The following is a 23,001-nucleotide window of genomic DNA, read 5'->3' as shown; positions in this document are numbered from 1 at the left end:
AGCAATTTGTGCTGGGAATTGTAGTAATGATCACCATACCGAAAATAACCAAATTTTGCACAGGTTTGAGCGGGACCAAGAGTTCATTTGCAGATGTAGAACCACACAATGGTTTGAACTGTTTCTTGCAGTAATTGACTGAAATTGCCAAGACCCTGAGACAAAGTGGGATTCAGTTCATTTGAGGAAGAGAGGATGATGCAGAAGGACATAGCACAGGTGAAGACTTGAGTTGGAAGAAAAACATGAATGGGAAAGGGAGCATTCATGTGTCGAGACCAACAGTGAGAAAGGCAGAAAGCTGAGTCCTTGGTTCATGGTGGAGAGTAGCAGTTGTCTACATGTGTCTCTGTTTGCCTGCAATTCAGTAAGTTTTCCTCTTTGCTAATTTCTTGTCTGGATTTACTACTCATTTTCCTATTTTTTTTGTGAAGTACTGTGTGCCAGGCAGAAATCTTGGCCAGAAGAGCAGTCAGCGGTGTCTTAAGATGTATTGCTCAAAGAACGGCTAAGACATTATTCCCAGTTCAGGCTGCACTGACAGCTCAAGAGCAAAAAACCTGAAAAGTAGCACCAAGAAAGATGAAAGCTGTTAATATTCCTGCCAGAAGCGCTTGGTGCTGCAGCTGCTGATGTGCAGTGCTGCAGCCCTCAGCTGTGAGGTGTCTAGCACATCTCTGTGAGCAACCAAGTGCTTCCGAGGACAGGCGTGCTCCGTGCTCCGACACGTTTCTGACCAGGTTGGCCAGTGATAACCTAAAAACAGCTGCTCAGAGAGAAGGAAGGGTAGGAGGGAAACCGTGAGCTTGAACTCACAGCCAAGAATTTCAGTCACTTGTGGCTGACTTCCACCCCATGTTTTCTAGCCTGTTGTAGGAAAAAAAATCTGTTGTAATAGAGAATCCCCAAAACAAGACTGTATCAGGATATTCACCCAGTTGAAAAACTTAATCTGGGAGAAAATCCCTTTCTTTAGCATACTGAGAGGGCAACAGGATTTCAGATGGATGTTCTGTTCCAGGGATTAATAACCTCACACATAGTAAGCCCTTGTGACAAGTTCTCTTTTCTACTCTAAGTCTAGCTCATGCACTGTTTTGTAGCTTAGAAGACAGTAAAATTTGGGGTATTTAGTATGTCATTAAAATAAAAGGGAGAAAAAGAGGAGTAAGCAAATAACAGTATTGTTGAATTAAGAGCTGTAAATTCTCCAGATGTTTGAAAAAGCAACATTCAGGTGACTGTAGCTCTTCTCCTTTACATTTTAGTCACAGAAAGGAAGGTTTGGACAGACAAGCGCCAGTGATGGAGTTGATCCAATGTATTGAACTGTCAGCCATTAGGTGAGCTAACAATCACTGGGCAATTGCGAGGCAAATTAGCTAGATCAAGAGAGCACTTGTAAAATTTATTCATTTTATTTCCCATTTGTGAAAGCTAATGCAATGTACACAGGGAATCGTAACTCCCTCAGCTGCGGTAATGGAGCAGCTCCATCTCCAGAGCCGAGGATATAGGGTATCAGTGAAAAACACAGTGGGACTGTGTTTAGCATAGGGTTAGAAAATTCAGTGAAGAAAAGCAGCGAGGCTGTAAATACATTAACAACTGGCATTCTCTCAAGATTTTAACCCTACATTGTCTTGACAAAATGTAATTGACCACAGGGAATTCGCGCCCTTGTGTGCTACCTTTAGACCGGCTCAGAAGTCGGCCATACCTAAAGCTGCACCGGCAGCGAGGGAGGCTGTGAGTGAAACTTCCCCTCAGCGCTTCAGCAGCAGGGGCTTCCTAAATTGGTTTCGGAGTGGAAAAAAAAATTAAAAATCATACTTTATTTAAGACAGGGACTAAAAATCCCTCAACTGAGGCAGCACCGACCCCCGTGTGGGAGCGGTGCGCCGCAGGTGCCGTGAGGGGCGGACCCGGCGGGCGGCCTGAGGGCGGGAGCAGCCTGAGGGCCCGGGCAGCCTGAAGGCGCGGGGCCGCAGCCGCCCCCGGCCCGGCCGAGCCTCGGAGGAGGGCGGGCGATGTGGGAGGCGGCGCGGCGGAGCCCCCGCCCGCCCCTCGCCGGCGAGCGCGGCTCCTCCTCCGGGAGGGCGCGGCGAGGCTGCCGGGCGCTGCTGCACCCCCGGCGGCAGCCTCGCCGCACCTCCGCGCCCCGGGCGGCTCCGCGCCCGCCGGGTGTCGGCGCCTCGCCGGGAGCAGGCTCTGCGGAGGGCACAGACGGCAGCGGGATCGGAGGCACCTCGCGGGGCCATGTCGGCGGAGCGCGCCCGGAGGTAACGAGCGGGGCGAGCGGTGCCCGCGGGCCCGGCGCGGCGGAGCTGCGCAGCTCCGCGCTCGCCGGCCCCGGCAAAGTTGTGCCCGAGCCGCCCGCGGGCTCCCGCTCCGTGCGGGCACCGCCCGGGCCGGGATCGCGGCGGGACGGGGCGGCTGCCCGGTACCGAGGCTCCCGCTGCGGAGGCAGCGTTTGCGGGGTTTTTCTGTGGGGTTTCTTGGGATTTGGGTTTGTTTTTCTTGTTTCCCGGCGCACTCAGCATTTGCCTGGCGCGATCCCCGCACCAGCCCTTCAGTGGCTGGGCTTTTCCCTCTCGCTCTGCTCGCGGAGTTGTTCTGCGCGACGCTGTTGCCCTCTAGTGTTTGCGGGAATTGGTTATGGCTCTGCTGGGGGACAAAATTAGTCAGCCTAGTGCAGTAATTATTCATAACTTCAGGTGGTTATAGCTGCTTGGATTCCCTAAATCCTGTCAGAAATTGATGTGTGCTGCTGCTCGGTTCAGCTGTCATGTGCAACCCTCGGGAAATGGCAGAAAGCTTGTATCTTATTCAAGTCGATGCCTGATGTGCTGGATAATTGCTTCAGGTTTTGGTGTGGTGAGGTTTTCTTTTTTAATAGAATGGTAAGTGAAAGAAATGGGTTTCTCTCACTGTCAGCATCCCCAGTCAGGTGTCTCGGAAGAAATGGTGCTGATCTCTGCCTTATTAACTCTTTACACTTGGCTGCTGGGGAAGAAAAGTGAGGGGAGGTGATGGTGTAGGCTTGGACCAGACATGTGCTGGACATTTATCTCAGAGACCTTGAGCAAATCATTTACTCTTTAGATAGTGATGTTTTTGCAATTGCTGAAAAATAACAGGGTTTATCTCAGAAAAATTATGTGATGTCAAGAGCTTAAAGATCTGTCTGTAGAAAGTATTGTATGAAGGTAAAGAGTAATTTGAAGACTAAACCAAACTTCTATGTTCTGCTGAAGTCTTTAAAACCTTCTTTTAAGCTATTTTTAAACATTGTATATTTAATCTTTATAGATATTTTTTCTTGACAAACTGTAATCCTTGAATCCCTATCCTGTAAGGGTCTCTAGCACTGTGTTAGGCAATGCAGCATGGAGCTAAGGATATCACAGGTACAGTAGAAACTAAGAACTGCTTACCTCAAGGACTTGGAAAAGAATTTCTGTCCAGAATTGCTGTACTGTCTGAACCATTCCCTTTTTTTCTAACAGCTATGAGGGAATGTACGCCAATCACACATTCCAGGGGTTGTTATGTGATACTAAAGGGTCCCAAAGACTTCCCTTGACAGCTTATGTCTCATATCACCGTTTTTATAAGTTGAAAACGTCTTTTTAATATGCAATTGTAAGGTCTTATTCTCAGCCTGGATTTACTCATTTGAGCTGTTAATGCTTGAATATTTTAGTAAGTAAAATAATGCTGTAAGTAAGGGTACTCAGTGTTTGGAGGCTACTTTGGTGTTTTCATTACTGATTTAAAAGTCAGCCCTGCTGTTCACCCCAGGTTTGGTTGTGTTCAGTTGTACTTTGCTGCTTCCTACCAGGTCCTTTGTATATCCAAAGATTTCTGTTTTAGTAACACTAAAATGACTTGAGAATATTTCCTTTGAAGACATATTTCACAGTGACTGGTCAGAGCAGACCTTTATGTTCAAAGCAGCTAAGCAGCATTCTAATCAGTGGAGATTTAAATGTCTGTAGTAGCATACTAAACAATATGCCCCCTTTTTTTCTGCTCATCATTTAAAACTCATCCTTCATGTAATATATCACCAGCATGTCACCAGCACTGTGGTAGTAACTTGACTGGTAAAGAACAGAATGAGAATATAGTGATGGGGATTATTAGAAGAAACTTATTAAAAATATGTCTCCAGATAAATGTAATATACCTGAATAATACTGATGACTACTCAATCCAGAACTAGCTCTGTTTTAGTAGTTCTGGATTAAAAGGATTTTTGCTACCCTTTAAGAGTGTGGTTTTTACCTGTAAGTATGATACAACTTTACCTTTTCTAATCAAGGCCCTAGCACAGGCCTGAGGTAAGACTAAACCAGAGTTTTCTTGCTGGGCTTTGATAAATTTGATTTGAGAACTATTTCTCACTTATTTATGGATATTTTAGTTGAGCCCATTGCTTTAATCTTGATATTAAGAGAGCAGAAAAAAGTTTCTTGTAGTTTTAAATTTGTGTTGATACTCATGATTCAACTTCAATAGTAATTTTTTTTTTTTAATTCTGTGCAGTTTTATGTGCCTGTACAGTTTCTTACTTGAGCATTTGTTTTTACTGGATTGAGAACCCCTGTGAAGAATTTAGTAGGCTGTGTTCCCAGCCTGTGTTGTCTCCTGGAAGAGTTTCCATTAGGGTTATTAGGGGGAAATGATTTACAGAAGCCAAGAATTTGTTCACTTATGCTCAGCAATGAAACAACAAACTAAAGAAAGCTGCAAGTGGTAGGAACTCACTTATGGTGTGCTTTGAGTCTTTGGAGTTCCTCACAATATTTGTTCTATCAGTACTACTTTGTTAGTGAATTTAAAAAACCTGAAACAGAACAAGCAGAACAAATGATAACCCCTCCCCAAACCAATCCAAATTGAAGATCTCTATTCAAATGCATCTGTTTCATGCTGGTTGCCTGCAGATGCCTGTAATTGTGAGTGCCCAGCAGTGTGTTCAGAATGGAAACTCTTCTGCTTAATAAGGGGATACTTCTCTCCTGTACCAGCAAGATTTTCACATGAGCTGGTTCTGGGCTGCAGAAACCACTTCTGCTGCAGATGACAAGAACATTCAGCCTTGCTGTCTGTGTTCATAACAAAATGCAAAACTTGCTTCCATGACTCAGCTTTCTCTCAGCCAGATCTTCTCCATAGTGAGTCTGTAAGTTAAAAAGCAAATTCTGAATATTCAAAGATGCTAATTTTCACCTTAAGGGAGCATTTTGATACCTCCTACTTTGAGCAGCAGAGGTAAAAGGTCCTGGTCTGAATTTTAACAGTAGCATGAAAATGCAAAATAGGAGATCAAATGCAGGTTCTTCTAAAGCAATAAAGTTCTAGACAGAAGAACAAGCAGGCAAATTTTATTGCTTCAAACCATGGAAAAGTACCATACAAAGCATTTTATAGGTAAAACTTATTGCACCATCAGCTTTGCGGAACTTTGGATTCGTATAATATCTGACACCTGTTTTCAAGTGCTTTGAGGTACAGGGTGGGACCATATTCCTCTGTCACAGAATTCCACGACTGTAGAAATCAAAAAGAGCTGAGGCTGGTGATGTTAACTATGGATGGTTTTGATGTTTTTTCACTGAAACAATACTAAAAAGCTTGAACTCTTGTGAAGACTTCTAGACTCTTTCTGGTTTTTTCCTTTAAGCATTTTTCTTATACTTAGGTGTTTTTTATTGATGTTGAAGCTATCATGACTTTTCCTTTCTTTGGTAAAGTATTGCATTCTTTGGTCATGAAAGTGAGACTCCTCAAGTACTGTCCTCTTCTGAAATGCCTCTTCTCACAGCTTACTTAGTCACTGCAGGTACATTGAGAATTACACTTTTTGTCTGGTTTTACTGTAGGAAATGATAGCAAGCAAGAGCTATCTTCCCTGAAGCCATATCTAGAGATGTGATAAAGGTCACTGTCATGATCATGGGTCCCACAATGTGTGGTGTGTGGTGCATCCCAAGGATGTCACTCTCAAGGGGACACATTCTGAGTTGTTTTAGCACGCTGCTGTAAGACAGCAAGGAAAGCAACTGTACCTTATCAAGACTTTGAGACTGTTGATATTGTAAAATATATGTTCTCTTTGAAAATGTTTGTTCTCTTCTTTCTATGTTCTTTTGAACTCCTGTGTTGCAAACCAGTCCTTAAGCAAGTGAAGATTACCTAAGCCTCAAGCTGACACAAGAGAGCGTGCATGTAAACCTTGTGCCTTGCTCTGTTCCATCCCACTTCCTGTCTTCAGCAGGCAGTGTGCCAAGTCTGGCTGTGTCCTGCTGCCTCGGAGAATTCCTCATTCCTCACAGTCCAGCCTCACATCTGTCTTGACAGTTCCAGCCACTCCTTACAGCTGCACTCTGTAGCCCCAGGGGGTACCTGCAATTAGGAAATGATGATACAATGACAGGGCTTTTCTTGAAGAAAACACAGCTTTCTGGGCTGGCTCCAGATTTTCATCTGTATGGAATGGCATTAGGAGCTGTGTCCTTGCTGCAAGTGTTTCTTGGGTTGCAGCCCTTGTGTAATACCCAGTTCAAACAGCTCTGTCTCATCAGCCCTTCCTTGCTGTGAGCTTAAGTTAGTGTCAATTTTCATTTTTTCTGTATCTAGACCAACCAGATCTATGGCTATCAAAGAGAAATAGGTGTGTGTACAGCTTTTCTACAGAATGCAGTCAGTGTTAATTTTAGGCACTAAAATTATGTGTTTCTTGGCATTCAGGCAGCTGAATTGGAAATGCAAAGTGAAGAGAGCCCTTCATGTGTGTAATGAAAAATTATCTGTCTGGAAACCTCTCTCTGGTGTTAACTCATTCAGGGTGGAATTTCTCTTTGTCACCTGACTTGTTACCATGTTAAATATCTCTGTTATGCCATCCAGACTGATATTCTTGAAGCTCGTGTGGCAAGGATTGGACATTTCAATGCTTAAGAATGTTGAGGTCTTCTAAAGGTGCTTCCATATTGTTGCTTAGTCTTCATGCATTCTTCAGGTTTTTTCAGATAGAAACTGGGAGGCTGGGGTTATGTTATTTTAGTCTAACACTAATTAGTGAGCCTGGGTGAAAGGTAGGTCTCTTACCCAAAAGCTTTGAGCGGGACTTTGTGCAGCTGCAGGTAAGGTTCAAGGCTGGGTTTAAGTCTTCCCAGAAGAGAAAGGGTTGATAAACAGTTATCTGGGAGTAGAAGATGAGGAGAGTAAAATCTATCCAGAGTAGAATCTATCCAGACAGAAGGAATCTTGCTATGAATCTTAACTATGAATGAGACAGCTCACGTACACTTGGTCTTCATGCTGACTTTTGCAGTTTGATGAACAGAATGACTTGGAGTTTCTTTTTACCCCTCATCTGATTTTTCTCATTTATTTTTGCTTTATGCTCATCATGGCGCTAGGAAGATCTGTCTTCAGGATTTAATTACATCTGTGGACATTACATAGGTACTGTTAAGTACGTCATATTTTTTAGCTTTTTTGAAAATCTAAAGTGAAATACCAGTTTGCTTACAATGTAGGATAAAAAACCCAACCAGGAATGGAAGGATTAAGCTCTCAGTTGGGAAAGACCATGTTAATGCCACACCTTATCCTAATCCCATTTCCAAATGGACCTGGGTGCAAACTACACTGTAGTGACAATGGCATGTTCTAGATCTTGACACACTTAATATTTTTCAAAATCTGCTTTGAACCTTTGTTTATGATTTATGATCATTTTTTATGCTTGTCACACCATCCACTTGTTTTACTAGGGAGTTTTGACAGCAGTTTTACTGCTGGCTTGAACAATTACTCTTTCCTTAAGTACAAGATAGAATATAAGTATATCCTTAGGTGATCTGCCTGTTAGGTTTAACTTTTGATTTATTACTTTCTTTTCTCAGACTTAAGAGCTTGATTATTCTGTGTTTCTTTTTATTTTTAATGCAAAGAAATGCTGGTAACAAAAAGAAACCCAAAAAAACAAGGTACTTCTAACAGTTTGCAAAACTGCACAGTCCAGAAAAATGCTTGGTTTTCCTCTAATGTTGCAGCAAGGAAGTTTTGCTTTAAAAAAATTCCTGTGATAGATATAATATAGAGTGTATCAGTATATGTTTGTACAACAGTTTAGATGTGCATGTCCTTGGTTCTTTGAAAAACTAATACAAGATAGAATTTGTTTAATCATGTTTCCCCAGGTTTTTAGGGGTAGAAGGAAGAAGGTTATAAATTTTCCAATATTTTGGTTGTTAGCAATTGTCTACTTGGACTTAACTTTTATCTTTAGGTAAAAAGAATTTCTAAAACCCTGTAAATTCTTCACTTTTACATCTTGCGTTTCAGTGCCTTTGCCTGCTTTATTTGATCCTCTGAGTTGAGGAACCTGTGAGATTTACAGACCTTCAAATGCACATGGCAAGCAGTGGGAGCAGGAAAAATATATTATTGCAAAATTCTGAGCAGTTGTTACCAACAGAAACCTCTGGCTGGTAGTGGTTTCTTTGCTCCTCATTAGTTTAAACAGATAATATTTCACAAGGTGATGCCTCAATTAAATCTCTGATTTTCTTTTCTTCCTAGACTATACCTTCAGTAAAGCTTTGTGGAAGATAGATGTGTGTGCTGCAATGGTGACATAAATATTTCAGAGGACTGGAAAAAATTGTTGAGAATCTGTGTTTGTTTTTCATGCTGCTGTTGAGAGCTATCTAAGGCAAGTAAACACCATGAGTTTTATCCTGAAACTTCACAGACATTTTCAAAGAACAGTCATTTTGCTGGCCACTTTTTGTATGGTGAGCATAGTTATTTCTGCCTACTACTTGTATAATGGCTACAAACAGGAAAATGAACTTCCTGAAACCTCTTCGGAAGTGGAATGTGGTGATCCTCAACTGTTGCCATACAAGCTGATGGAGATGAAGACCATGAAGCCTATTGATCCCCTGAGGACAGACCTTGTAGTGCTGGTGTTTGTGGAAAGCCAGTACTCAGCATTAGGCCAAGATATAATAACCATTCTGGAATCTAGCAGGTTTCAGTTTCACATTGAGATTGCATCTGGGAAAGGTGACCTCCCCGTGCTTATAGATAAAAACAAAGGCAAATATGCTCTCATAGTATATGAAAATATTCTTAAGTACGTGAATATGGACTCTTGGAACAGAGGCCTTCTAGATAAATACTGTATAGAATATGGTGTAGCTGTGATTGGGTTTCACAAAGGCAATGAGAACAGCTTGCAGAGCTTTCAGTTGAAGGGTTTTCCCTTCCATGTCCACAGCAATCTGGGTATTTTGGACTGTTGCATTAACCCTCATTCCCCACTGCTCCATGTGACTAAACCTTCTAAGCTTGAGAAAGGGCCCTTGCTTGGAAATGACTGGGCCGTTTTCCAGATTAATCACACAACTTACCAACCAGTGATACTTGCAAAAGTAAAGACACCAGAAAACCTTTCTCCACCTGCTGCTCTAAGTGCTCTCTATGCCACGGTAATTCATGACTTGGGGCTCCACGATGGGATTCAACGAGTCCTTTTCAGCAGTAATTTGAATTTTTGGCTTCACAAGCTGATTTTCATAGATGCCATCTCTTTCCTGTCTGGAAAGAAGCTCACACTATCCTTGGATAGGTACATTCTGGTTGACATAGATGATATCTTCGTTGGCAAGGATGGAACAAGGATGAACACCAACGACGTACAGGTAAAGTATGTGCACGAACTAATGGTCATTACAGCAAAGTGATTTTTTTAACCTGAAAGTGAATAGTTATTCATAGTTGGAACTTCAGGGCTCTACCCTGGAGTTGTTCATATTTAATGCACATGTTGAGTCTTAAAAGTAGGAGGTAAATGCGGTGAGCAACAGTAAACGTCAGCATAAACTCTGAGGAGTGGACTGGGTTATTGGCTGTCTGAAATGGATTTGGATGTCAGGAGTTGCTTGCAGCATTTCACCTCTTTCATCTCTGTTTTATGGCACTTGCTTGCAAGGAGGGTTTGTGTTACTGTTGCTCTTAAAAACTCATTCTGTCGCTAAATGACAATTTCCATGTTTATATGTTTAGAGTGGTACATTCCTGAAGGTCCTTTTCCACTCTGTTGTGCTGTTCAAATGAGATGATAGTTGCTCAGTAGCAGTAACATCTTAACATTATTTCTTCTTGTAAGTATTTCTTCTGTGCTTTTTGTGAGGAGCGTTGTCCCAGAGCAGGTAGTAGGAGGTCACCTTTCTCAACTTGGTCTAAAAGCTAGTAATTTGTAACATACTGATTGTTGCCCTGTTTGTGCTAAAAATAAGGGAGAATGTTTCCTTAGAACTTGGTTAATGGAGTGAAGAGCTGCAAGAAGGAAAGACAAGGACAGCACCACATATAATGGGTCCTTTTTGTTTCATTTTTAACCATGTTTTTGGGTTTTTTCAGTGTTAATATATTTGTTAAGCTATTTACAGCAGCTCTGCATACCGTGCTTCCTTAAACAAAAGGCTTGACCCTGCAGTTAAACTTTTAATTTGCTTTAAAATTGCAGCATACACTCTTTTCCTTTGTACATGCAATTATAAATGAGATTTGCCTCCTTGTTAAGTAGGTGTTTTCTTTAGGCAAACAAATCTCATGGGAGAGAGCAGAAATAAAGGTGAAGCTTTCTAAATGGTTTTTCTGTGGAGAACACGATGGCAGTGTTTGGGTTAGATGGGGGAGCGGGCTTGGAGAGTCTCCTAAATGCAAACTCAGCAGGAAAAAAGTCAGATCTGACGAACATCACTGGCAGAATGTGTGTTGTTCTTGAGAAGCAACACCTGGTAACAAAGTGGGTGAAATAAAGCCTGAATAAATCCATCACTGTGTTGTGCAATAGCAGTCCAAGACAGCATGTTTTGTTTTGTTTCTCTTTGCAAGTGACACTTTAGGATTGTCATTTTAAAATAAGTCAGAATGCTTAATTGCCAGAGTTATAGAACAGAAACAGGAGACTATTGAGACAAATTTGATTACAGCAGATACAGAAGGATAAACCATATTGTTTGGGGAAAATAATTTGCAGTATGTCAGAAAGTAATCTTCCCAAAATAAAACTGTCATATTAAATAGAAGTAATATCAAAGTGGAAATAACTTTTAAGTAGGGTAATTTCATTTATACAAGTCTGTGTTCTGAAACAATGGAATCTAAAAAAAGCGTTCCCTTCTGATTCTTCATCTACTTGTAGTTAAAATGTTGTATTAAACATGTTGTTAGGGTTGTCAGATGCAATGCATCTTCATTACTATTAATATCAAAGGAGTTATCTTTGGTGGCACAATGGCACGTGGAAGGAATGAAACAAAATCAATTTGCAGTAGTTGGAAATACGTTATTGTAAAGTGTATTTGCAGATAAATGACATCTCATTGAACAGGAGTTTTACTGAGTTCTGCTGCTGTGACTGTAATGGAGAATTGGGTGCTGCAAGTGTGAAAAGAGGTTCTAAATGTAGACTTTATATAATTTCGGTACTCAAGACTAGTTGATTTCCACTAAGCTTTCATTTTAACTACTGGCAATATAGAATTAAGGAGGATGCTCTTTTGTGATTTAATTTTGTTTGACATATCTCCTTGTTAATACTTTCTTGCTATACTCAGAGCTGCTAGGCTTGTGAGCTGGAGGAGAGTAAGGTGAATGTTTCTACCAGTATTCTATTAATGCTAATCGATCTGAAACTTAAGGAATCTCCCAAGAGCCAGGAGACCTCTGTGGATAGGACAGAGTTCAGAAATTGCAAGGTTAGTGGAGAACCAGTAGCAAAACTCAGGTGGTCATATGCTGTAAACCCCCTGCTCAGGCTGGGCCAGGCCAGGTGCCTTTTGACTGTCTCCAAGGAGAGAGATCCTGACTGCATATCAGATCATGGTTTCAAAGGAATTTCTTCTTTAGAGATCTAAAATAGATTCCCAACGTGGCCAGAATAGTTAGTATTTGGGGGCTTAACCCATTAAAGCTTAACTTCACTCTCCTTTTAAGTGTGTGAATTGGAGTTAAGCAAATAGAAAAATTATTACTATAAGGTTTAGTGGTAATTTTTTATCAGTGTTATATATTGACCTCAGAAGAGGTCAGGTTAAAAGCAGGCCTTCCAAAATCAATGTCTTCTGTACCTCTGAAGAGGAGGCAAAGTGGTGCTACTTCAGCTTGAGTACCTATAGTGTCAGGAACACAAGTGTGAAGAGCCCTTCTGAAAATGTTTTACAAGCATAGTTTATCAACCTGAATCCTGTTGTAAATGCTTTGTTTTGTTAAACAGCAGATAAAGTTTATTCTAGTTTTACCTCAGCTTCTTCAATTACAAAAAAAAAGGACCCCAACAACTTGAAACAGTGGCTCAGATTTTTAGAATAAGTACCTGTTAGAGATTTGCCTGTCTCTGTGTAACATCTGGGCTGATAGAACATAGTTCTTTGATGTAAGATACTGAGTAGCTGTCACTGTGCATCAACAATAACCATCCATCCTTATATTTATGTACTTTATCTTCCTCTGGTATAATAGAAATAATGGAAGAGAATGTTTCCATGGTCTAATTGCCTCCCACTTTGAAAATAAGCTTGGTAATAATCAACTCAACATTCATTTTTCAGTAAGTTTTTTTCTCTCCTATTGTCTGTCAGGCAGGAGGGACCATTAGGCTGTGACAATGTTATATTTTATTTTCCTTGTTTCTTTTAGAAAGACTTAAGAGACTGTGCAGTGCAAATAATTCATTTAAATGGACATACAGAGAATAATCTATCTAGAGATCCACAGAATAAGTTTATCTTAATAGACCGTGATTGTCCTAGCTGACAGTCTACTAATTTAATATCTTCTTTTCTTACAGTTACTCTTTGTGAAATTGTTATTACTGTAAAGTATTGAGATTTTTCAAGGGAGAAGCAGATGATAAAAGAGGGGAAATTAAATGTGGGGTTTTTTTCCTGATGACAGTTTGTTCTGTGCTGGTGGTCTAGGCAGTCTACCTTTCCCTTCATTTCCCCAGTATATGCACTTGCTGGAGTTCCTGGAGAGTTAATCACATATTTCAAATGATTGAACAGTGCCAGATTATTTTTTCCTAATAATTAGCTGTTTGAGCTCCTCTTAACTGTCTGGTCCTTTGTGTGCTTTTCAAAAGAGACTGAATTGAAGTCAGGATGGAGATCGCTTCAGGTAAGCCTAACCTTTTTCTGTAACTGTAGTTATTCTCTATAATTGCCAAAGAAAAGCCTTCATATTAACCATATCCATTACTGGAAGGGGATGATAGATCCTTATGTATCATCCTGGTTTGGGAGTGCTTGGGCAGTGCATCTGTCAGTGTATATGTGCATTGCAGTGGGCAATGCAAGAGTCAGGCTGCAGTCTTCCAACATTAATCACTGGAGAACTGGAGAAAAAAACTGTGCCAAACATTGTTCTGGTAATGGAGAAGGTTCAGCCAAAAGAAATCAATTTCATAGCCCTTCAGTCTCTGTATAGTCTCTCATCTTGCCTGGATGTTGAGGTTTATAAGGCAGACACCTCTAATGGAGTTACTCCTCTAACTTCCCACAGTAGACATAAACACAGAAAAACAGCTCATCTTCAGGGAGGCACTGGTTAAGTGAATTGCACCTTAAAAGTATGTGACTTTGTTCATAAATTGTTTCCAGAGTGACTAACATCAAATATAAACATTTGTATTTGGTCAGATCAGTCCTCTTCCATTTTCCATAGCCAGTGCTGTCACTACTTTGTTGCTTTCTTAGTAACATTAGTGGCCTAACCTTTTGTTTAATATAGTTCTGTTTAATAACAGATTTCCCCACTAAGAGCTAATTGCATATTCCCTCCATTAAATTCATCCACATTACTCAGCACTGCTTAAATTATTGCAGTTATTAAAAACCCATTAAGTATCTTTTCACCCTCTGCAGCATACAAGGAAAGAAACCAGAACTTCCCAAGGCAAAGCAGATCACTTGGCTATAAATTTTTAAAATCCAGTCATGTGGCTGTTCAGTTTTTCTTGCATAGGAATCATCTAAATATTTGTCTCAGGAGAGAATCTTCCATATATATTGTGTTAAGGCAGAAGGGCTAGAAGGTTCAGGCAGCAAGCAGGAACTGTCAAGAAAAAGGATGGTCCCTGTCACAGGAGGAAGTCTAATTCTCCAAGTTAATTGCTTCTTTATCAGTAGGATCATGTAGAAGGTTATCAGAAAAGAAATGACAGACATGTCATCAAATAAGTCAGCTGCAGAACCACTGAGCCTTAAATCTTTCTTTAGGGGAAGTTCAAAAAATCTTTTTAATTACATCTTTAAATTATATAAGAAATTAAGAAATAATAAATTATATAAGAGATAATGAACTTCTGTTCTGCTAAATCATTCTGCATTCCTAGTCAGTTAGCTGTAATACCCATATACCATTGTGCAATGCATCTGCTGTGTGTGTACATACATTCTTATTTTCACCTGAACCTCCTGAGGTATTTCATTCTCACTTGTTGGAAATGGCAGGTAAAAAGTGCATTCAGCTCTTCACAAGTGTCAAGGAGAAGGAAAATTGCTGACTGGGGTGTCTCTGTAGCTGTCTGATGCCCTAGGAAGACTGATTTACTTACTTGTGCATATTGTGTCAGCTCTAGTAGTGTGGGAATATTGCACACTGTGGGACAGTAGAGTTAGAATTAGATTTCAGAACTAAAATAGAACTTTAAAAGAAGTTATAAAAACTGTCCTATATAGTTTATGGGGTGCTACCAGCATATAGTACACTCTACCAGTCAGTCACCATAGCATCTAACTTCTAAAAGCAGTTTGGTTCTTGTGCCAGCCTCTGTGAATTTTAATCTAGTAAGATGGGTACAGCTGCTGCTCAATAGAGCCTAGCTCTTTTTGTTAAAATCATGCCAATGTTTGAAGTTAAAAGCAGGATAAAAATCTTCTCCCAGAGCAAGGGGACTGCAGAGGGGCCACAGGGATGCAGATGAGCTGGTTCTGGTTTGAGTATGACACTTCTGGGGCTGCCAGGTAATTGCTCGTGGGCCTCTTCCTCCTGTTCTGCGTTTGTGTGAGCTAGATACAACCAAATCCATGGAATAAGCTTGATGCTGTGTTTAATGTAGCAGTTTATCCATGGGAAAAACTGTGTGTGCAGTTTTGGTATTGCAGCCTTTATTCCTGTAAATTCAGTGGTTTGCATTAGTTGTGCTTTTGCTGAAATTCTTTTTTATTTCATCAGGTATTTTGTATTTGGTTTTCTTTGAAAAATAAATTACTGTATTTTTTTCCCCCTCTCTTTAGTTTTGCAATACTGGAATAACTGAATGTGATGGGGTTTTTTTTTGGTTTGTTTGGTTTTAATTGTAATGTTCTGACACTGTACATGAAAACCTAAAAATATTTAATGCAGACCTGAGTCTTGAGACAGTGATATGTCAAGGAGTGCAACATCTGCTATTATAAATTCAGTAGCAGGTAGCTAAGAGAAGAAAAATGCGTTTTAGATTTGCATCTTTCCAGAAAATCAGAGTAATTTGTTTTAATTTCTAAATTCCCCGTATTTCTCTGTGGTGGTGAATACTTTGCTATCCTTAGGCTTAATGTAACAACAGTGTCTTCTTGTTCTCAATGGAATTCTCTGATTCAAGAGCTCTTTTAAATGAAACTTAAGGAATGACACTCACCTGAGATCAAGTGATCTAACTCTGAATACTTGGTAATGCTGTTTCTTGTTTTTCCCTTGACTTAATATATTATGTAGAGAATTCTTGACTCTTGAGCATAAGGCTTCCCATCCAAAGAAATCCATAAGAAATGCTTATGTCCACTCCTGCAGAGCTGCACAGATTCAGCAGCAGCGTACAAGTGGCTGCTGCAAGATTTATTCTGGGCTTTTTCAGTGACAAGTTAGCCATCCACTTCCTGATGCTAAAAGAACAGAATAAAACTTCTACAGCCAACAAATAAAAAGCAAACTGCAGACAGATCTAGAAATCAAAGCCATTAACTGTAAAACGTGATACCAAAAGTGAGCCTTCCTCCATCCCACTCTTCAGTCACATCACGGGGCACAGTCTGGCGAGAAGAGAAAAACAAGAGTGGAAATGGGACTCCTAATTCATTCATTCATTTCCTTCAGGTTGCAGCAGCATGGGAAGTGGCCTTGCTTCTCCAGCCTGGAAGGTCAGTGCAATGACACGACTGGTTCTAGGTGACCGTGCTTACAAAACCAAGTGAAGGAAAAGCAGTTGGTTGCCAGTTTATGTGTAGCCCCTCATGGAATAACAATTCCCTATCTATTTCCAATTCCGGTTTATTTTCTGTGCACAGACCATAAAAACCTTACGACCAATTTTTAGAAGTAGTTACTCTTTAGGAGATTTCCTTCTTTCATTTTGCAGTCCTGGAGAAGAGTTACTGTTGCCCCTTAAAATGGAGCTTCATATCTGAGATAAGTAATAAATTAAATTTAAAACCACGTTATATTGCAGAAACTATACTGCAATCCATTTGAAAATAGAAACAGTGGTGAGGAAAAATAGAAAAGCCTGTGACTGCAGAGAAATGCTCCCCAAATTTATTCCAACACAGGTCAGTAAATCCACATGACAAAGGCTCTCCAGAGGAGACAGGTTTGATTTGGTTTGGTAACGCTGGTTGCATTTTTGTGGAACTAATAAGCCACAGCTCTTCCTCAAGCTCCCATTTACTTGCCTTTTAGTGTTAGCAATCCTGGGAATAAGCCAAGTGTCTCTTCTCCATTTTAAATTGGACTTGGACTAAAGATACCTCAGAGTTGTCTTCGGTAGAATGCTAATGGCACTTAAAAGGAAGCTGAAAATCAATTTTGCATTTCTGTAAAAAATATTATTTTATGCTGCAAGATGTTCCTCTTATCCCTTGTCCTTTTCCATTGCCATTGTTAAAGGTAATAGAAATGTTGAAAATGGTAATCCTGAGACTCTCCTAAAACAAGATGAATACTAAAATGTATCTAAGTTTGTAATGTAAGCTGAATTTAAATTCAAACAGACTATGAAAAATATTTTACATCAGCGAAGTACTTCATCTTACTGACTGAGGAGATTTCTAGATTGTGCTCAGTTCTTTACTGCTGTATTAGAAATATTTGGAGAGTGCTTAGAGACACCAGAATAGTCAGGAAACATCTCAGTGAAAAAACAAAGGCTAAAGAATGCAGTAAGTAACGATGAGCAAAGCAGAAAGCAGTAGGCTGCAGATGTCTGCAGGGTATAAACAGTGAGGATGGATAAAAATATTTAATGTAAGGCACAGAGATATTTAAGTGTAGGCTGAATAGCCAATAAAAGCAGCAGAATATTGGCTAATATCTAAAAGGAAGTTGAAGGATTATGTAAGTCTTTAAAAATTAGATTTGGCGAAAGAGTATGAAATATGCTATTGCAAGGAGTATAAAATTGGCAGGGGATTTGTATTAAGATATGTTCTCAGTCTCGTACAGTAAATCAAATGCAGAGCTCAGTTGGATTCCTGTGTTGGTTTGAGGCTGCAAGTGTAGACTTTGCCAGCTGGGATGTTTATCTAGGCACACCTAGTTTTTGTGATCTTGTTTTTTAGGGATGCAAGCACTCATGAAAACAGGTAATGTGCACATTAACACTACTAACAAAATCACCCCCTCACCCCTTTTTCACGGAAGTCTTGGGATTTTCTTCAGTTACATCCTTTAGACTTGGTATTATGTAGAAGCCAATTAAATTGTCAAAGTTCTTATTAACTTGAAATAAGTTTTTATGTTATTTCTGTGTGGGCTACATGTAATCATGAAAGTATGGCTTGAGAAAAGAGGTGTATTTGTTATTTTGTGGAAACTTTTGGGGTTTTTTTTGTAATTTCTTTGATACCAATGCTGATGTAGCTGGGGAATTTCATTCAACAGCTTTAGAGCTACTCATAAAGAGAAGGAGAAAAACATAAATTGTGACCCTTGGCTGGTGAGCAAGCTGAACATTGAATTCCCAGCTGAATCTTACCTGGAGCTTTCAGACAGAGTGAGAAAATGAAAATTTTTTGTTTGTTTTTTTTTTTCTGTCAGTAAAGCTGAAACATAGAAAAAGAGCTTTTGGTTTTTCTTAGCTCACCTGAAACATAAGGACAGAAGTAGATAGCTGTTTTTATTCAGAAAGAGTATTAGAAGCAGAGGCAGAGCCTTTTTGGCTCTATTAGGGAAAAAAAAAAAAGAACATCTAAGAAGCTTTTGTGAATGAATTGTGACATGGATGCATTGCCCAGCATGTGGAGTTATCTTTATTTAATATGCCAGTGATGTGGTAATTTTGTTCTGTTTTGGTAAGCACGGAGAGCAACTTTTAGCAAACCCAGTTTATTTTGGTTTTTAATCTAAATTACAGGGTTTGAGTCTTCATTCATTTGCACTCTCTTTCTTCTCTAGTATATAAAACTCATCATTAACACAGATACTGTGCTCTAGTCTTACCTGTGGGGGACAAGTATCAGCTGAGAGGCAAACAAACCCCAAGGTGTTTTTCTTTGCTTGATGTCAGCATTTCAGACGTAGCTTGCAGTTTCCAACACTTCTTCCAAGGTACCTAAATAGCAGCTTGTTACACCTTGGTCTGTGGAGTTTTTCTGTAATCATCTAACAGATTTGTATTGTAAGTGTGGCCATTGTTAGTCTGTGGGAAAACAGTGTTGAAATTTAAATGCTTTGAATCCTGTGTGCATTTGAGAAATAGATAAATTTCACTCACTCTTGAGCTCTCATCGTTTAGATAATGATATAGACCAGAGTTTGAAATCTTCTTTATTTAATATTGTGCTGAGCAGGAAGCACAGCCTGTAGGCCTTTTGGAGATAAGTGGATCTCAGTTTGTCCAGGCTCAGGCTTTGAGGTCCCAAGAATATTGGCATTGAAGAGAAAAGTAAGGCTGAGGTTTTTCCAGAAGGCCATATTCACACTCCGTTGGATTTGATATATGTAACACTGACGCTACATTTTTCCTTTCATTATCTAAAGAAATATATTTTTATTTTTTTATTTTGCAGTCTGCCTCTGTCAGTCCAGGAATTAAATCGAAAGAGGGTAGATTTATCTTAGACATCAGGAAGGAGAGATTTTTACAGTGAGGGTAGTGAGGCCCTGGTATAGGCTGTCCAGTGAAGCTGTGGTATCCCCACCCCTTGAAGTGTCCAAGGCTAGGTTGAACGGGGCTTGGAGCAACCTGGTCTAGTGGAAGATGTCCCTTCCCTTGGCAGGGGTTGGAGTGAGGTTACTATTCCTTTCTTATCTGGGTAGGACATGTGGGGCAGAGTGAGAAGGGAAGGAGGTGCTTTGGAAACTTGACTTGGAGAGCAGATCCTGGGCAGCAGCATGGAATGATCTGCAGGCTATTGCAACTTGGGAGTAGCAGTTTTGGAATCAAATTTGTGTAGAACATCACCTTTAGTACGTGAGCCAGGGTGTATAGAGGCCTGAAACGGTACCTGTAAGATGTCGGTGCTTTGGCAGAGTAACGTGGCCACAGACAAACTCCTCAGAGCAGAGCTGGTGCAGTGCCCCAGCTGCAGCTGCCTGCACATCAGCTGAGCCCCTGAACTCTCTGTTGCTCAGAGATTAGGCCTTGATCTTCTTCCAGAGCTGAGCCTTGCAGATGTTTCCAGCCACTCGCTGCCAGTGGCAGGGTGAGAGGGCCCAGGCAGGGATTGGGATGTGCTGCAGTGCTGGAGCTGATGGGCAGCCCTCCTTGTCCTGCAGCCAGATCTGCCTGCTGGGCCTGCTGCCTGCAGTGGGAGCTGCAGCTGGAGCTGGCCTGCGAGGAAGCATTAAATAAGGAGCAAATGTGCTGTTGATAATGAATGTGGAGCTGGGAGCTCAGATCACAAGCTCTGGCCTTTCTGAGCTGCGTGACTATAAAATACATGTCCAGTTGGACGGAACAGCCATGGCTCTGTTTTATCTGTGACAGAGCACTGTGCACCCTTGCAGACAGGATGTGAAGCTGCAGAAGTGTTGGTTGGCTAATGAGGGGTGCAGAGGTGTAATGCCTAACATTTCCTGGGAGCCAGACATGTGTCAACACAAATCAATGAACAACCCTCAGAATTTATCTCCTGCTGGTGGGATGCAATGGAGACGAGCCAGTCTAAGCAAGCAGAGCAGAATGGCCCAGAAGTGACCTGGAACAGCATCTGAGGGATGGAATGTCGTGGCTCGGGGCTGAGGCAGCACCGGGCTGTGTGTTACTGCAGCTCAGCTACTGGAGTGCTTCCACTGGGGCTAGCAAACCTCACGTTCCCTCTGTACTGACCATCACCAGATCACAAGAACTTAAAAATACCACGAGATTCTAGATGCATTTTAGAGCCACTTTGGTTTTACCCTGAGTTCTTTTATACTCTGAGAACTCAGCTCTTAATACTTGGTGTTACATAAGCAGGTCAAGTATTATGTAAAAATGCAGCCGGCAAGGTTTCTATTGAAACCTATCTGACCAGAATCCAGGGGAAAATAGGTAGCAGTAGGATGTTTTTTTAGTTCTGTTTCAACTAACCTGGGATTTTTTTTGACCTTTAATTAAAAGAAATGCAGGATTTTATTTCTGCTAACTGCAAAATAACGAGATCGTTTAGCTGTTTAGTAACAGTAACCTCTTTCATCTAAGTACAGTTTAATTAAGAGCTAATAAAGTCAAAGTTCAGACAGAACCCTGAAAACAGCATGCTAATTACTGTGCTTTATTAAATGCTGTTGGCACCAAGTATTTATAACCTTCAAGTTACCTTGCCGTAATTAGCTCAGTTCTCATTAGCTGGTACCTCAGCCTCCAAGAAGTGAGAAGTTGGTGAAGGAAGTTAGAAATATTTCTTAAATCTCTTGGTTGTACAAATGATTTACCTAGATGAAAGAGCCTAATTACTTGAAAATACATAATTGCACTATCATCAAGATCGTTATTGTATGGGATAAAAAAAACAACTGTAAAGGAAGACTTGGTGACATTTAAAACTGTATCCTGAGGAAAAAAAATTTATTGAAATCATTTGAGCAACTTTTTCCGAAGTGGCTCTTTATATATTAAGGAACCTCCACTGGAGACATAAGTTTGGACCCTAAGGTGAAGTTGTGGCTCCTGAATTTTTTTCTTCTATTGGACAGTAAGAAAATCAGGGGGCACATAACTGGGTTCCAGGCTGATACTTTATTGACACTTAGAGGGAAAATTGGGTTACCTCTTCTCTGCCAGCAAAACACTCTGCAGAAAAAGCCAAAGGGTTTCTTTGTTTTATCTCTTGCCCTCTCTGTACTGTCAGCTCTGCTAAAAGAGTGCAGAAAGACAAATGAAGCTCTCTTGTCCTTTTGTCTGAAGGATGGATAAAATGGTTTTTTCAGGTACATCTCTATACCCGAAGCAATTATTCTTTCTCCTGCATAGATTAAATGTTTATGGTAATGGGTGTCAAATTGCTAATCTTGGAAGTCCAGAAAGACTAGTCACTGCATTTTAATGATGATCCAAAATACATAATTTATCATGACGGAATAATTTTTCCTCAGAAGCAAAACAGTCCAGTAAATTCCCAGACACTTGGGCTGGACCTTCACTGAGGCTGTCTTCTGTTGCTGCTCGTCGTGCTGCTTCCCAGCACCCCAGGTTCTGCAGGAGGGGAAGGTTGAGGGAGGCAGGTGGTGTGTCAGTACCTGAGCAGCAGCTTCTGCTGCAGCACTCCCAGAGCAGGAAAAGGCAAAGTGATGTTCCAAGAATTGCAGAGTAAAAGGACATTGCATCAGTTACAGCTCATTAAACCTCTCTACACCAAGAGCTCCACTCAGAAAATGGCTTTACTTCTGGTTCTTCCCTCTCTTGCAGGAGTTACAGAAGAAATACAATACGGAAAAATTAAAACTTACTTGTGAATAAGGGCTCCCCTAGAGGGGCTTGCTCTGCTTATCTCAGGTGCTTTCACATTACACTATTAATTTGTCCTTCCTTTTCAGAAGGTCCTTGCCATTGTTGAAGAGCCAACACAACATTAGAAATTTTACTCAAAAGCAAAATAACTCCTAATTTAATGGCTCCTTTGATAGTATTTTCAGACAGTAAAACAGTTAAGCAAGCAAGCATTGAGAGATGAGATCTGTTTCCCCAAAAAAGGAGGAGGAGAGAGGCTTTCTGGAAAATGATGAAGTCGCCCTTGCATTTGTTGCTGACATGAAAGCATGTACTGATGTGAAGGGTAAGATGTTAATGCTGCAGCACTGTGAGGCTCTGTCTGTCTGCCTGCCAATTTAGTTGAAATGTACGTGATTGCAAGTAGAATTACCAGCATGTTGAACTATTTCTCTTTTCAAGTGCCTGAGTTCTTTAGCAGCTTTTCAACAGGAAAATAGTCATAAATATGTTGGCGTGACTGCACAAAGAAGGCGTCATCCTCTTTGGTGAACCAGAGTTCAACAAGGCACTCTTGATTTATTCCTTTGATCAGTCAAGGCATTTGAGTCTGAATATTTGTGTTGATGCTGAAGAAATTATAACTGGCTGTTTACTGAAGACAGGCTGACACTTGTACCTTTTCTGCAGCAGACTCTGAAGTGAAATCACATTGAGGTATTTGGGGGCAGGAGGCAAGATGACTTCCTGGCTGTGGAAGTGGGAAGCAGGTTTGAAGATAGCAGTTTTATCCTTGGCTTTTCAGCTGATTTATTTGAAGAAAAACTTTTGACAGTCCATGTCTCTGTCCTCTGTTTGAGAGATGAGAAAGTCTGTTGTTCTGCTGTCGGGATAACTTGTGTCTATTCCTTGAATTGTAACAGGGCCTTTTTCTGATATTTTTATTTTTACTGTTAGTGAAGAAAGGCATCTTTCATCATGCATTGAACATTTACATTTGATTTCTGGCACTAGGAATTTCCTAAACTTAGTCTGTGAGCTTAGGAAAAGTTCAAAAGAAAGTACTCCATTGGAGCTGT

The 23,001-nt window shown here is 40.6% G+C and overlaps 1 protein-coding gene across 3 annotated transcripts in view; it reads left to right on the top strand.

Moving 5' to 3' along the window:
* The first annotated feature begins 2,098 nt into the window (after positions 1 to 2,098).
* The window catches only part of LOC100229648 (N-deacetylase and N-sulfotransferase 3), a 51,254-nt gene continuing 30,351 nt past the window's right edge, over positions 2,099 to 23,001 (top strand). Inside the window, exons 1-3 of one of the 3 annotated variants that reach the window (XM_072928812.1) lie at positions 2,154 to 2,282; positions 7,434 to 7,479; positions 8,602 to 9,728. In XM_072928812.1, the coding sequence (XP_072784913.1) occupies positions 8,748 to 9,728 (981 nt within the window). In that variant the 5' untranslated portion in view covers positions 2,154 to 2,282; positions 7,434 to 7,479; positions 8,602 to 8,747. Of the gene's footprint in view, positions 2,283 to 2,337; positions 2,904 to 7,433; positions 7,480 to 8,601; positions 9,729 to 23,001 lie in introns of those variants that run through there. The other 2 variants (XM_072928810.1, XM_072928811.1) reach the window with 2 other exon arrangements.

This window comes from Taeniopygia guttata, chromosome 4, assembly GCF_048771995.1.
Source record: "Taeniopygia guttata chromosome 4, bTaeGut7.mat, whole genome shotgun sequence".
In the NCBI taxonomy this organism is placed as follows: domain Eukaryota; kingdom Metazoa; phylum Chordata; class Aves; order Passeriformes; family Estrildidae; genus Taeniopygia; species Taeniopygia guttata.
Note: the sequence above shows the minus strand (reverse complement) of the source record. Positions and strands in the feature narration are given on the sequence as shown.